Source organism: Camponotus vicinus, unplaced genomic scaffold, assembly GCF_025532165.1.
Source record: "Camponotus vicinus isolate PSW18456_S1 unplaced genomic scaffold, iyCamVici1.0 SCAF_10, whole genome shotgun sequence".
Classification (NCBI taxonomy): Eukaryota; Metazoa; Arthropoda; class Insecta; order Hymenoptera; family Formicidae; genus Camponotus; species Camponotus vicinus.
Genome location: NW_028141946.1, coordinates 13,808,250 through 13,825,000, shown reverse-complemented (window position 1 = coordinate 13,825,000; position 16,751 = coordinate 13,808,250). Strand labels below are relative to the sequence as shown.

The window sequence follows — 16,751 nt, the reverse complement described above, 5'->3', positions numbered from 1 at the left end:
TCATCTGATCCATATTTATTCAGTTTACGAAAAGAACCAGCAAAAAATATTTTGTCATTAAGTGAGGATGCGAATTCTCTTTTCCAAGATGAACCTGATTAATTATCTATTTAAAAAATTAATTTTATTTTTGCAATAATAATAATAATAATAATAATAAGAAGAAGAAGAAGAAGACGAAACGATAAGACAACAACAAGGAAAAACGCAACCACAACATGAACCAATAGACACAACAGACATAGAAGAAAAATTCGCACTAACATATATAGAATATAAGGACACAAATACAGACAACAGACCTTACATACATAAGATACCAAATAACCCACACATCAACACAACAATAGCACGCATCAACGCAATCATACAAAACAAAATAAATAGCAACACAACTATGGAAGAACTTCAATCACTCATCTACACAGGAGCACTTAGCACAGTAAAAATACATACTATACAGAAAGACCAACAATTAAGCAACACACAAAAGAAACTCGCAAAACCGGCATGGCAACATAGAATACAGGAAAAGATAAAAAAAATTAGAAAAGATATCGGACAACTAACACAATTTATACAAGACAAAATATCAAATAAGAAACGAAGAACAATAGGAAATATGTCAAAGCAAGAAGCAACAGAACTGCTAGATGAAAAGAAACAGAAACTACAAGCACTGGCCAAACGACTCAAACGATATAAAAAAAGTGAAAACAAGAAAACAAAACCAATTATTTAACACAAATCAGAAAAAATTTTACCAGACATTAGATAACTTAGAGACCATAGTAAACACCCCACCAAATATCAAAAATGTCGAACACTTCTGGAGCAGCATATGGTCAAACCCAATACAACACAATAGACAAGCACAGTGGATACAAACGGAAACAAACAAATACAGCACAATACAACAAATGCCCGAGATAATAATCAAACACGAAGAAGTCACTCAAACAATCAATTCCACACACAACTGGAAAGCACCCGGAAAAGACAAAATAGCCAACTTCTGGTTAAAAAGGTTTAAAGCAACACACGCATACTTAGCCAAACTATTCAACAGTTATATCACACATCCACACAAAATACCACACACACTTACACAAGGAATAACCTACCTGAAACCTAAAGACACAATGGACACAACTAACCCAGCGAAATACCGCCCTATAACATGCTTACCAACGATATACAAAATACTTACAGCAATCATAACACAGAAATTAACCGAGCACACAATACACAACAAGATAATCAATGAAGAACAGAAAGGATGTTGTAAGGGAGCCCGGGGATGCAAAGAACAATTGGTAATAGACGCAGAAATAACACATCAGGCTAAAATCAAACAAAAATCGCTGCACTTCGCATACATTGACTATCAAAAAGCCTTCGATAGTATACCACACTCCTGGTTAATACAAATATTACAAATATACAAAGCAGACCCCAAACTAATACAGTTCTTAGTAACAGTAATGAAAAACTGGAGCACTACACTCAACATCCGAACAAATACAGGTAATATCTCATCACAACCCATACAGATAAGACGAGGAATATATCAAGGAGATTCTTTAAGTGCGTTCTGGTTCTGTCTAACCCTGAATCCACTAGCCAGCATGCTGAATAACACAAAATATGGATACAACATCACAGGAACATACCCACATAAGATCACACACCTACTATACATGGACGATTTAAAACTGCTAGCAGCAACGAACCATCAACTAAACCACCTACTTAAAACAACAGAAATATTTAGCACAGACATAAATATGACTTTCGGAATTGATAAATGTAAAAAGAACAGTATAATCAAGGGTAAGCAAAATAAAGAAGAAAACTACATACTAGACAATAACAACAATCACATAGAGGCAATGGAAAATACAGACGACTACAAATACTTAGGATACAAACAGAAAATAGGAATAGAACACGCAAAAATTAAAGAAGAATTGAAGCAGAAATATAAGCAGAGACTAACTAAGATATTGAAGACAGAATTAACAGCAAGGAACAAAACGACGGCAATTAACATTTGCAATACCAATACTAACATATTCGTTCGGAGTGGTGAGGTGGAGCGACACGGAGCTGGAAGCACTCAACACACTCACACGATCACACTGTCACAAGTACAGAATACATCATATACACTCAGCACTGGAAAGATTCACACTGGACAGAGAGGAGGGGGGAAGAGGTTCCATAGACATCAAAAACCTAAACTACAAACAGATCGATAACTTAAGAAAATACTTCACAAAACGTGCAGAAACTAGCGACCTACACAAAGCAATCACACACGCAAACACATCAGCCACACCACTACAATTTCACAACCATACATACAATCCAACAGACAATATAACAACAACAGATACAAAAAAAGAAAACTGGAAACAGAAAATATTACACGGTAAACATCCACAGTATCTATCACAACCACATACATCGACCAAAAGGCATCCAACACATGGTTAAGAAAAGGCAACATATACAGTGAAACAGAAGGATTCATGATTGCAATACAAGACCAAACAATCAACACTAGGTACTATAGTAAACACATAATCAAAGACCCCAACATAAAAACAGACAAATGTAGACTATGCAAACAACAAATAGAAACAATAGATCACATCATAGGTGGATGCACAATACTAGCAAACACAGAATACATCAGAAGACACGACAACGTGGCAAAAATCGTCCACCAACAATTAGCTATAAAACACAAACTAACATAACGACACACACCCACATACAAATACACACTACAGAATATACTGGAGAATGACGAAGTCAAACTATACTGGAACAGAAATATAACAACTGATAAAACAACACTACACAATAAACCAGACATCACATTCATACACAAACGGAAAAAAACAACACAACTAATTGAAATATCCATACCAAACACAGCAAACATACAGAAGAAAACAAGAGAGAAAATTGAAAAATACATCCAACTGGCTGAAGAAATCAAAGACATGTGGCACCAAGATAAAGTAGAAATAATACCAATCATACTATCAAGCACAGGAGTCATACCACACAATATCCACCAATACACTCATGCACTACAACTACAACCAAACATACAACTACAAAAATCAGTAATCATTGATACATGCTCACTCGCACGGAAATTTCTAAACGCAACATAACAGCTATAAAGAAAACACGCTTGATCACGATCCGCGTATCTTTCTACTACCAACCAGACATATGTCTGAGGAAAAAAGATAATAATAATAATAATAATAATAATAATAATAAATGAAACTTAATAGATTTTAACTGCTAAATCATTATCTTTAAGTTAAAAAAAGAATTATAATTCTATTTATTTAAATTAAAAAGTTACATTATTTTTTCCGACAGTATGCGTTCTGGCACAACTGTGCGCCGTTGCCACTCGTTACACCGTCATCGCCGCGCCGCGCTGTCCCTCCCCTTGCCGCGCGCCGACAAAAAGCCCTGACACGCTGGATCATGCGATAACTCGAACGGCCGAATGCTTCTCTCTCTCTCTTTTTCTCTCTCACACACACAGATACATATTTCCAATTTTATTTAAATTTCTATTATTATTACGAAAATTGTAAAATGCTATGAGACTTTTTTGTTCAATTTACTGCGCTCCTCACAAGCGCTTATATACAGGCTGTCAGGGAAATTTTCGCGGTCACGAAGTAAGGAGGTAGATTGGCTCAAATTAAGAAGGAAGGACTTGTACTGTTTTGTGATATTCGCAATAATTAACGAAAAATTAAATAAAGAATATCGGCCAATCTCTGCGTGAGTAGAAGCGCGCGGCGACGAAAGTCGTCCCACTGTAATCTTATACTAGGCACGCGGCGAAGCGATGGGCGGATCGCTCTCCGAGACATGATGGTGGCGTGCAATATATCTTAATACCGCGCCGAAAAATGACCCGTCCTTTTAGTGGCGAGAAAATGATGCGCTATCATTTCCACACCACCTTGCGGTAGATAGCAGGTGCGCTTTTTTTATAGTGGTTTCCCCCATAAGCCTATTCCACTATCAATTTAAATATTTGTGAAAATTGTTCAAAATGCCGTTACTGTACGTTGAATGTATCGTAAATGTAAAAAATTGATGATGACAGTACCTTCACAAAAATTGACCCGTGGTTGAAAATCCCTCGATAAAATGTGTTACACACGTTGGTAATGATACGGACCGTAATCCATTACACGTAAAGCGTGATGTACTGCGTATCGCGAAAAACAAAATTCGTGTGCCACATGACGCACGCTAGTTCCAGGATTTTCATAAAATGCTTCCAGAATCCTTTCTTCATCTCGTACACGAAGACGCACTGCTGGATCGGTTATCCCGATATTATGCACGACACCCAGTTTCACATAATTATTGCACAACACGTAAAACCGTACCTCCACTTGGTTTTCGTGCACGCCCGGGAAATCATTCCACGTAAATTGCGGCCGCGCGATAAGTATTTTCTCCCGCTAGCCCGTATGCCACAATCATATCCGTATATTCCTGCAGAGTACACTTCATTTTCACTGTTAATTTACTATGCGAACACAAGATTTTTACTAAAACCGTCTCAGCTCTCGCAGGCTGTTGCCAGATTGCATACGCCAGCAGCACGCAACTACAGCTGAGCGGACATGTGAGTGTAATCATAATGCGCAGGCGCCGAGCTCACACGTACGCTTAAACTCGCATGTCCGCTCAGCTGTAGTTGCGTGCTGCTGGCGTATGCACTCTGGCAACAGCCTGCGAAAGCGGTTTTAATAAAAATCTTGTGTTCGCGTAGTAAATTAATAGTGAAAATGAAGTGTACTCTGCAGGAATATACGGATATGATTGTGGCATACGGGTTAGCGGGAGAAAATACTTATCGCGCGGCCGTAATTTACGTGGAATGATTTTCCGGGCGTGCACGAAAGCCAAGTGAACGTACAGTTCTACGAGTTGTGCAATAATTATGTGAAACTGGGTATCGTGCATAATATCGGGATAACCGGTCCAGCAGTGCGTCTTCGTGTACGAGATGAAAAAAGGATTCTTGAAGCATTTTATAAACATCCTGGAACTAGCGTGCGTCGTGTGGCACATGAATTTGGTTTTTCGCGATACGCGGTACATCACGCTTTACGTGTAACGGATTATGCTCGTATCATTACCAACGTGTGCAACACATTTTATCGAGGGATCTTCAACCACGGATCAATTTTTGTGAAGGTACTGTCATCATCAATTTTTTACATTTACGATACATTCAGCGTACAATAACGGCATTTTGAACAATTTTCACATTAAATTGAGAGTGGAATAGGCCTATGGGGGAAACCACTATAAAAAAAGCGCACCATGCTATCTACCGCAAGGTGGTGTGGAAATGATAGCGCATCATTTTCTCGCCACTAAAAGGATGGGTCATTTTTCGGCGCGGTATTGCGATATATTGCACGCCACTATCATGTCTCGGAGAGCGATCCGCCCATCGCTTCGCCGCGCGCCTAGTATAAGATTACAGTGGGACGACTCTCATCGCCGCGCGCTTCTACTCCCGCAGATTGGCCGATATTCTTTATTTAATTTTTCGTTAATTATTGCGAATATCACAAAACAGTACAAGTCCTTCCTTCTTAATTTGAGCCAATCTACCTCCTTACTTCGTGACCGCGAAAATTTCCCTGACACCCTGTATAGTACTCTGCGACATTCTGTATACATACAATAAAAAGGATATTTGCATATAACTTTCCACAAATTACAATTTATGTACGACGTTTGTTAAATCGATATAATCAAAAACTAACAATATAAAATGTATTATGCAAATTGTTTGATGTAATGTCGTATATTCATAAAATTTATAAGTAATATTTATAAATATTTTCACAATATATTTTTATTATATATATAAAGAGACATAGCTAGTGAGAGCAATGATAGAATTGTATTTAAATATGTATGCAATAAAGACAGATCTATACTCTAAAATCGTTGCTTGTGCGAGACGATAGAGCAGTAGAAATGCAACATATTTTTTGTTTCAATATAAATACAATTAAACACAATACAAAAAAAGCTTGTATTTAACATTGCTCTTTTTAAAATATGTATGTCTTTCTACTCTAGATAATACTGTCGGTAACATAACTATAAGTGTTGGTAATGTACCGACCCTTTTAGTTATGTTAAAATGAGGGCGCCTACCCGTCGGAGTTCGGCCGCGACTCCGGCATCCTCTTAAGAGCGATACTTAACGATTTCCGCACTATTTCGATGCGATTAAAAATTTTATATTTGATCGCGCGATGTATATACTTAATATGTATATACTTTGAACGGCACTCCCGGTTTCGGTACGAGCGAAAATCCCATTTCACTTATGAGAATCAGCTTCGAGTCAACAGGTCCCAACCAGCAGAGAATGTTTTTTAAATATATTTTTAATATTTATTATTCATTAATTGTACATTTGTACAATTTGTTGCAAATATAATATTTATTTAATGTTTATTTAATATTTATTTTTTATGAAACGTTCGTTTAAAATAGCAATTTAGAGAAAATAATAATGTTATGTTTATTTAATATTTATTTAATATATATTTTTACATTTACATTAACATTATTTTTTGTTTTCAATAATGATTTTAAAAAATATTTATGTGATGCTTATTTAATTTCTATTTTATATTAATTATGCCAAATATAATATAATTTATTAAAATATTTATTTAACAGTTATTAAACATTAATTTAATATTTATTTATATTTGGCATAATTAATAAAAAATAGAAATTAAATAAACATTACATAAATATTTTTTAAAATCATTATTATATACAAACAACAATAAGACGCGTCTTTATTAATTATTGTTGTTTGCGTGGACTTAGCACAAGACACTACTGTTGTGTCTTTTGACTACTGTTGTGTCTTTGCAGGAAATTTAATTATGATTATAAAAATATTTTATATTTGATGATGGTGAATATTAATTGGCTGCGTTCCGTTTCACGCATATGCGCGCATTTATTTATAGTATGCGTAACGTATACTATAAATAAATGCGCGCATACGCGTGAAACGGAACGCAGCCATTGTTTCGAGCGCAGAACGCTCTCGCGCATTAATACATGCGGTTATCTCTGATTGGTTTGTGTGAGTCGTCGCGTACGCGCCACTACGTGACACGATCACAGTGCCGCGTTAACCTAACCGTTAAAACTGGCTGCACGACAGTGCACGAGTTCTTTGTTCCTTTGTGCCTTAATTATGCTAAGCAGTGCTTCGTGATTGCTATTCTCTACTTATTTTGAAGTGTTCTACATTTGCCAATAAGGTAATACTCAATATAATAATAGATGTATCGTAAGGATTTATTAATGTGTTTTTATTATACTTTTAAATTGTATTTATAACCTATTCATGGCTAATATATTTTATGTGATATAAGTAATAATAATTTTTTTTACTTTTTCTTGTTTGAAATCTTCTATATAAAATTTAGTAAATCTAATTTATATAATTTATTTTTTCTTAATAATTACTTGGTTTTTTTAAATGTTTGATTGTTAGGTTAAAAATGTATATAATTATTAGATTTTTTTAGTTTTCTTTTCATTTGTTTTTTTTTGTTCAAATTTTAAACATAATGTAAAAGGTGTGTTAGACTTATGACCTTTGCACAATACAAAATAGCTCTCTTATTCTAATAATCACTAAAATACTTGTTTTTTGTGTTCCTTATATTTTTGATTATGGGGAAGTCTAACATACAATTTATTGTTTTTGACATTATTATGTTCCAAATGTAAACAAAAAGTGAAACACTGAAAAACATACTAATTACTGGAATAATATAGTTTTATTAATATATTTTTAATTTATTCAAGAATATGCCCAAAGATAAACCATTTTATGAACTTTGCAAGAAAGCAAAAAGACGTAGATTAAATGCTGAAGACGTAGAAGAATTAAGTTCTACCAGTTCTTCAGTTGATTTTGACCAATCGCATGTTCAGCAGTCATATTCTCCTGGCAGAAAAAATAATTCCAAAATACCAGATTTTCTTTATCTTGAAAAAGAATTTTCTCATCACTCTGGACTTTCTTATCACTCTAAACTTTCTCATCACTTTGAACTCTCTCATCATTCTGAACCTTCTTCTCATTCTGAAAATGTTGAGTACTCTGAGAATGAACATTCTGATACTTCTGAAAATTCTAATGTTGAATATTGGAATAACGATGGAGAACATGATATTCTATATGAAAATGTCGACTCTAATGATCTTTCGTCCTTCCCACATTCACCCTCACCCTCTAATTCAGAATATAGCGAAAATTCAGTTTCTAGGAATTCCAAAGTACTTAAATTTCTTCGCGGTTGGGCTTTAAAGCATAATATAACGCATGAAGTTGTTTCAGAATTATTGAAAGGTTTGAAAAAAAATCATGAATGTTTTGCCAATGAATTAGAAACCAACTTTCCTATCGATGCACGAACATTATTGAAAACAAATGTAAAATTAATTAAAAAAGTTGTGCAGCCTGGCTATTATATTCATATTGGATTGCAAAAACAATTATTAAAAATTGCTCCTAAATATTTAAAAACCGCACATTCTTTTAAATTATTAATAAACATTGATGGATTACCTCTATTCAAAAGCTTGTCTGATCAAGTATATCCTATATTATGTACTGTAGTATCTGTTTCAAAATTACAAAGTATTTCCTATAGGAATATATTATGGTAAAGAGAAACCTGCAAATTTAAAAGATTATTTAGAAGATTTTATTATAGAAGTTAAAAATTTGAAAAATAATGGCCTTCATTTACGCCGAATTGGAGAAATAATGGCATTTGAATCTAATTATTTGTCAGATCAAAACGATGAATTTCCAAAATTTTATTATCCTCATAATACCGGTCCGGTATTATCAGAGTGTACGCGTCAGTACTGTGGTGTTGCTCTTGCAAAATTTAAAATAAACCAAAGTCCGAATAACTGTTGTGGTACTGCTAGTGGAAATATTATTCAAATTGAAAACATTGCTATTTCTAGACTTTTACGGATTCCAGTTGTAATTGGTAGAGAATTTATTAATAAATGTAATTTTTATAATATACCTTCTGAGAGTTCCCGCGTAGGAATATTTAAAATAAATAAATTGTCTTATCTCAAAGAATGGCCATTATCAGAAATTACTACAAAATATGTACAAATACCATACAAAGACGGTTATGTTGTATCATCAATTTTACATTGTGACACGTGTTAAGTAATACATCATTTTAGTTTTTTATTCATCTTATATTTCTCTTTCTTTTTCATTCTACTATTTTACTATTCTTATTTTTCATATCTGGTATTTTGTGATATATGACAAGAAATATATACAAGAAATATCTGGTTCTGAGGTAAAAGTGATACTTGATTAATAAATTATCGTTTGAGTATTATTATCTTATTGTTTGAGTTTTTTATATGTTCGGACCTTATTTCCATTGATAAATTATCAATGGAAATAAGATCCGAACATATAAAAAACTCAAACAATAAGATTTAAGATGTAAGGAAAGCAGTCAATCATAATTGAGAATATTATTTAAGCAGCCATTTTTAAATAATTTAAGCCGCGTTGAAAATTCCGTATAGATGAAATTCTTTTAATTTCTACTGCTTAAGCTTTACTATGTGCGAAAAATGACCTATCGAATCAACTATTATCATCAAACAACAATCTCTAATTAATGTTGAATTGATGTAAATTATAAATTACGATTCAACATTAATTAGATGTCAAAATTCGATAGGTCATGTTTTGAACCGACCATAAGTCTTCTAGTTTTTTCATTATATAAATATATAGTATTACAAAATACTGCTCAAAAAACTATGTAGCCAATAAGCTTTTATATAAAATATTAAAAAATATTAAATTATATAAAATATTATATATATTCTTTCTTGTTTTTCTAGTTTGCCATGAATGATGGAATTAATTTTAATGAAACAAATCCTAAAAAGAACGAACATTTATCAAACGTAAAAGACAATGTTTTTGATAAAACATCAATATCTGCTACAAAAGAAATAATTATCGATAATATGACAGAGTGGTCTATTGTTCATTTTGAAACTGACGTAGAAGAAGATGTTGAAAGTTTCAACGATCTTATTCCCTCTTCATGGATTACAAACAGTGAAACGTTAAGTTGGTATCCAATAAATGAGCATCAAGCAACCGTACAAAAACTTGTTAAACAGTGTACAAAACCTTATTTAGATTGGAATTGTTTTTCTATCAAGAAGATAGAAGGAAACATTGGTAAGTTTTACGAGATAATTTTTCGTTTATGTCTTCTCATATTTTACATGTTCTTTCTGTTATGGTATGATTGAAATTCATGAGAAATTCTTTTGCAGAAAACTATGATAAAGGAATGAAAATGCTCATAAAAATTTCAAAGAATCCGAACGCCAAATTGTATTCGGATATTGAAGAAAAAGGAAAAGGAAAACGATTAAAAAAACCAAATAAACATTTTAACGAGTCAGATAAAGAAAATCAGTCAGTTAAAAAAAGACGACGTCATGTACAGTCAATGTTACCGCCGCTACCATCAATTCCAAAAATAACAAATATGTGCAACTTATCGCAGGCAAATCAGTTATTGCCTGAAAAAATGGATAAAGTAATAGCGTGTACAAGTAAATGCACAGATGAAGTTTATTCAAGTTTGGATAATAGTGAACAAGAATTAATCTCCTCATATGATGTCAACGAAACACCAAGTAAAAGTTACATGGCATCTAAAAAAATAAAATTTTCACAGGAGGATTCTTCTTTAACGGAAACGCATCAATCTACATTTAATAGTTCAGAAAGAATATGTCATTCTGGAAAAATTTCCTCAAACGGATGTAAAATACAATCAAAACTAAATCATAATTGTTGTTATACTTCAGAAGGAAAAGTGACATTGGAATCTCTTGCAGATGCAATTTGTCATTTTAGTGGTATGTTGCAATTGTTGTAAATATTTATGTATTTAATATAAGATTTTAATAAGGCATACATATTACTTTTAAGAAGAATTATCCTAATCATATATATATATATATATATACTTTCACGCGCACGCGAGCACACACACACATACACACACATATATATAAAATTAAACTCATAAGTCAATACATTTTATATTAATACTGAAAGTGTTAAATTTAAATATTTAGTTTATAACGAATTCAATAATATTCTTTTTTTATTTTTAGCTGAAATGTCATCGTATAAATTTCTTTGGCGCAAGATAGACAAAAACATTGAAAGTTTCTTGGAAGTAGAGGCAATTGAAAAATCTGAAAATCTAAAACCTGGACAAGAAATTGAAAATTCATCTACTTCACAAGTTTTGGACGATGAATTTCCATTAAAAAATCTGGATGATTTAAAAAAAATTGAGCGTAAACTAAAAAAAGATGACAATTTTCATTTCAAAGTGGTAAGATATTTGATTTTTTGTTCAAAAACACTCCATATCAGTTGTTTTACATATTTAATTACTTGTAGGTCGATGCTTTGCATGTAGGAATTATGGGAGAATCACTTCAAAAACAAGTAAATTCTGTACTTCGAATGGTTTTAGATGATAAACTGGCAAATCTTTTTAATTGGAAAGGGCAACGAGGAAATAAACTAAAGTTATCGAAACGCCGAATATCGAGAGTAATGATCGGTAAGTTTATATTAATTACAATTAAACCTCTTAATAAAAATGTAATTACGCTTATGTATATATAAATATAAGATAATTGAAGTGTATAAAAAATATCTTTACAATTTGAATTTTTCTATATATTCATGGATTGTGGGTTTGTTATATTTCTTTACAGAAGCAATTGCTAAAGAAATTCCAACGATAAATGATACGATATTTGGTAGGAAAGCAGGACTATGGTTAGCTCAAGCCAGCTTTCGTATAAAAAAGTAAATATACATTATATTATATATTAAATAAGATATTTTAGTAATTTTGGGTACATTATACATATAAATAAAAAAAATTATAAGAAAATAGATTACACATATAGAGATTATACAAAATTATACATGAATTTATGCATATTATATTAGAGGATGTACTACATGTACATTTTCCATATATTGTCCTGATATGCATTTAAATTCATATGACAAAACATCTGTCCCTACATGAACAAAATTTATCTGTTAACATTGTTTATTAATATTAATGTATTTTTAATAACAGGCATCAAGACAGGCATCAAGATGACATGAACAATAATAAACTTGCAACTGATGTCAGCTCTACAAGTGAAGATGAGACGGAAACTGACAATAACGAAGATACGAAGAGAACGGAGATGACGAAGATAATGAAGTATCTTCGAGACAATAAAAAAGATATATAATGAAGACGAGTAACAATGAATTACGATTATAACGATAGGTGATATTGCATGTGATCAAAGATAAGTCACTTTTGTTACAGTATTATATTTTTTTATTCTTTTTCTTTTATGTTTGTGTTCAGTTTTAATTTCCTGACTGGTGTTATTTTATTAAAAAAGAAAAAAGATTGATTTCTTATTAAATACGTTAAATTTATAACTTAAATGTACAAATAACCCTTGTTAAATAATCTTTATTAGTTTGTTTACGTACTAAGATATATATTTAATATTGGTAACATTTTATAATTTTATATCATTTTATATCATTCGCTTAAAATTTAAAATATGTGTATTTGTAGATTTGATATAGCATTAACATTATTAGCAATATAGACTAATCTATATTTTGTATTGTCGCGCAATTCTATAATGCACCATTTTATTTCTGCTGCCAAAGCTCATTGTATTAGTATTAAACAATAAAAATTTAAGTTAGCATGTATATCAGGGGTAAATTTTATTTATATTATAGATTATAGAATAAACCTATATAAAACAATATTTTTTCAACGTTAAATATGTATTTCTTAATTATTGAAAAAAACATTTTAAATACATTTATTTAATAATAAATATACGTTTTTTAAACATTAAAAATATATATATTCAACCGTTTTAAAATAAATATTTATTAAATATTAAAAAAACATTTTTTCAAATGTTAAAATAAATATTTTTGTAATGAATAAAAGGGGACTTAACCCATGATTTAAACGTTTTTAAAAATGTTTTTAAAAACATTTTTCAAACATTTTCACAAACATTTTTAAAAACATTGTCTGCTGATTGGGGTCGGGAATGCAACGATACAACGAGCAAGGATTAAATCCAAACCGGAAAGAAGACGAAACGATTGACGGAAATAGAGGAAAATGAAGTTCACCAGCTCTTTTTCGCGTATAATTATCCTATCTCGTATCGAACCTGGACCCGCTAAGCACGATTTCAGGTGCTCCGCCCGGACATATTATGTCTCTCGCGGTTGCTATATGCTACACCAGGCTAGTAGACGGCAAAAGAAGAGGATACCCACATTTTTTAAATGCTAACATTCAGCAATTTAAAAAATGGGGAGGCAACCCCTTTTACCGAGCGAAAATCGTGCCTAGGGGAATCCACTCGACTCCTCGACAGGGTTAACACACGCAGTGCGTGTGGCTGTAGACGAGCAAAGAGAAGGGACCCATTGACGACCATTCCGAGCAATCGATCGAGTTCTAACTAATTCGGGCCGAATCACTTGACGAAGCACGAAGCACGAAGCGCGAGTGTACGTTGCATAGCAACGTGTGCAAACTCGAAACATCCCAGTTAGTTGGCATCGGAAATAGAGACTCGTGACAATAAATGAAATTTGGATTTTATATGAAAAAGTTCCGCGAAAACACGGTAACAAAGCGCTTGCCGTCCGCGGCACGTTGACGGCACCGATGACGCGAAAGGGTACTTAGCTTCCCATTCAGGCACCTTAAGATTTATCATAAATAGAAAAATTTAAGATAAACCTTAAGGCACCATCCAAGTAAGCCCTCCCACCGCGACAAGGTGTATCCCATGGGAGGGATATATAATTTTATATATAATATAATACATAATTTAAAATTTATTTTGTAATATAGTACATAAATTTAAATTCGCAAATATAAACGATAAATAAAAATATAAAAGATAAATGAAAATCTATTATATAAAGCAATGTTCAAAATAATTGATTTTAAAACTAATTATTGCGCCCAATTAATTTTTACATTTTTACTTTTAAATAAATATATTTTAATGTTATAAATTGCATAATTACAAAATAATTTATATTTCTTAAATATAAACTTTTAAAAATATGATAAATAAAAAATTTCTATTTTTTTATATATGAAGTATTTAAATAAATATATTAACATGAGATATTTTTTAAAAGAAGTATCTGAAATTTCTATTTTTTTATATATGAAGTATTTAAATAAATATATTCACATGAGATATTTTTTAAAAGAAGTATCTGAAAATATTAATTAATAAACATTTTATAAATGTTTTAATTATTTTAAAATAAAATGGAATATTTTTTATAAGTATATGTATTATATATGTTACACAATTTAAAATCACTATTGAATCACAATTAAAGAAATAAAACGAAACGAGAAATATGTATATTTTGAATATTGTTACGTCCGTGGCGGCGACTTCGAGATATCGAAGCGCGTTCAACACAATGGGGCACTCGCGGACCGCGTAAGATAAGACACTTTTAATGGAAATTAAGAACTTTAATTAGAAACACAGAATACACAAACAACAAATAATAACAGAGGAAATCTCGCGATAACGACCCGTAATGTAAAACGCGTCCGGATAGCTTGACAGCTATTCTTCGACTCAGCTCACCATCGTTGTTATACAACAATATATACTATTGATAAATAATTTATATGTTGTTGCGTTCGCGGAACGATATACAGGGTTTAGCAAAAGTGTGGAAACCCCTTAATATTTCGAAAAATACGCATTTAAAAAAAATGTTTCATACAAAAGTTATAGGGTTTTATGTGGCGCATTACACAGCAACATTATTATGACCTCGAATAGCGTTGTCAAGGTTATGTGAAGGTCACCTCCAACTTTTTAAATGGGACACCCTATATGCTTTTGCATATTCTTGTAGCTTATCTCGAGAGCTTTTCAAAACACTATAATTAAGTTAGTTTTTATTAAGTACTTTCCGAGTTATGAGGCTTGAAATCATTTCTTAATTTTACATAAACCATAAAATATCTTGTAAAATATTTATTTTTCGATTATCTTACCTTAATACTTTTATGTACAAAATAATGAGAGTAATCAATTGGTGTAAAGAAAACATACAGTTGTTTTTAAGAAAAAATATGGAATTGTTAATTGCAAATTACATATTTTTTCTTAAAAACAACTATGTTTTTTCTTTACACCAATTGGTTCCTCTCATTATTTTGTACATAAAAGTATTAAGATAAGATAATCGAAAAATGAATATTTTACTAGATATTTTATGGTTTATGTAAAATTAAGAAATGATTTCAAGCCTCATAACTCGGAAAGTACTTAATGAAAACTAACTTAATTATAGTGTTTTGGAAAGCTCTCGAGATAAGCTACAAGAATATGCAAAAGCATATAGGGTGTCCCATTTAAAAAGTTGGAGGTGACCTTCACATAACCTTGACAACGCTATTCGAGGTCATAATAATGTTGCTGTGTAATGCGCCACATAAAACCCTATAACTTTTGTATGAAACATTTTTTTTTTAAATGTGTATTTTTCGAAATATTAAGGGGTTTCCACACTTTTGCTAAACCCTGTATATTGAACGCGCGCGACACAATCGATCGGCACGCTGACTTTCGCGCAGTAAATAATAACGCGGTTTAAGGTATAAAAACTTTAATAAACCACGAGTAACATACAAGAATTCAGAATAATCGTAAAACGGATCACAGATAGACGTGTCCGCACAGCTTGACAGCTGGGCTCAGACTCTCTGACAGTCGTTGTTTATAACAACATCTTGACAACGCGCGCGGAAATGATCTTCTTCCGTCGACGTACTTCCCGCCGAAAGAATTCAGGTGGTGAATACATCCAGAGGGATAGGAGGCGGGGACGTAACAATATAATAAATAATGAATGTGATAAATAATTAAATTATTAATGACTTACATCTTATCTTATTGATCCATCCATTTCCAAGACCTCCTTTTTTTCTTTTGTTTTTTTCACTTTTTCCTTGTGGCACTCCAATCCTCGTTGCACTCATTTGAATTCTTCGTTGCACTTACACTCATTCACGAAAAGTTCCTCGTTGCACTTTCAATTGTGTTTAGAGAAAGAATTTGATAATATATGAAACGTCTCACATCACTACTTCACTGCTCAAGAGCCACTGAGCGAATGATCGTAAGTCAGAAACACTACCGCGGTACCGTTTATATCGCCAAGGTTGACTATGTAAAGAAAGAATTTAATAATATATGAAACGTCTCTCACGTCACTACTCAAGCTCACTGTGCGAATTATAATAAAGCCGTGTAACATATTAACAATAGCGCGATACTGTTTATCAAGGTCGTACACGGTGTTATTGATAATTCTCTCGTTGCCAAAATATTTTCTGTAATATAAAATATTCGTGCGCGGAATATTAAATTATAGAAGTATTTTAATTTATTGATTAAGATTAATTAATTAT

At 32.0% G+C, this 16,751-nt stretch overlaps 1 protein-coding gene and 1 long non-coding RNA gene across 8 annotated transcripts in view; one reads left to right on the top strand and one right to left on the bottom strand.

Moving 5' to 3' along the window:
• The window catches only part of LOC145960913 (uncharacterized), a 55,631-nt gene extending 39,227 nt beyond the window's left edge, over positions 1–16,404 (bottom strand). For all 3 annotated transcript variants that reach the window (XR_014435491.1, XR_014435492.1, XR_014435493.1), the window contains exon 1: positions 16,223–16,404. This is a non-coding gene — a long non-coding RNA (uncharacterized LOC145960913). The remainder of the gene's footprint in view (positions 1–16,222) is intronic.
• Positions 7,368–12,708, top strand: LOC145960909 (uncharacterized). 5 transcript variants are annotated; one of them, XM_083080634.1, is made up of 7 exons: positions 7,368–7,379; positions 10,027–10,375; positions 10,474–11,067; positions 11,329–11,555; positions 11,624–11,789; positions 11,947–12,040; positions 12,324–12,708. In XM_083080634.1, the coding sequence occupies exons 2-7, from the start codon at positions 10,033–10,035 to the stop codon at positions 12,484–12,486; spliced, it is 1,587 nt and encodes a 528-aa protein (XP_082936760.1). In that variant the 5' UTR covers positions 7,368–7,379; positions 10,027–10,032; the 3' UTR covers positions 12,487–12,708. The 5 variants fall into 5 exon arrangements, with proteins under 5 accessions (XP_082936760.1, XP_082936761.1, XP_082936762.1 ...); XM_083080635.1 differs by lacking the exon at positions 7,368–7,379 and adding an exon at positions 7,913–9,464 and having other exon boundaries at positions 11,950–12,040; XM_083080636.1 differs by lacking the exon at positions 7,368–7,379 and adding an exon at positions 7,914–9,464 and having other exon boundaries at positions 12,336–12,708.
• Positions 16,405–16,751: the final 347 nt, after the last annotated feature.

Bases quoted from the DNA above. Each gene is read 5' to 3' on its own strand.
- LOC145960909 (XM_083080634.1), top strand. From the start codon at position 10,033: ATGAATGATGGAATTAATTTTAATGAAACAAATCCTAAAAAGAACGAA. The intron at 11,556-11,623 runs GTAAGATATTTG...AATTACTTGTAG, and splicing joins ACAATTTTCATTTCAAAGTG to GTCGATGCTTTGCATGTAGG. The intron at 12,041-12,323 runs GTAAATATACAT...TTTTAATAACAG, and splicing joins GCCAGCTTTCGTATAAAAAA to GCATCAAGACAGGCATCAAG.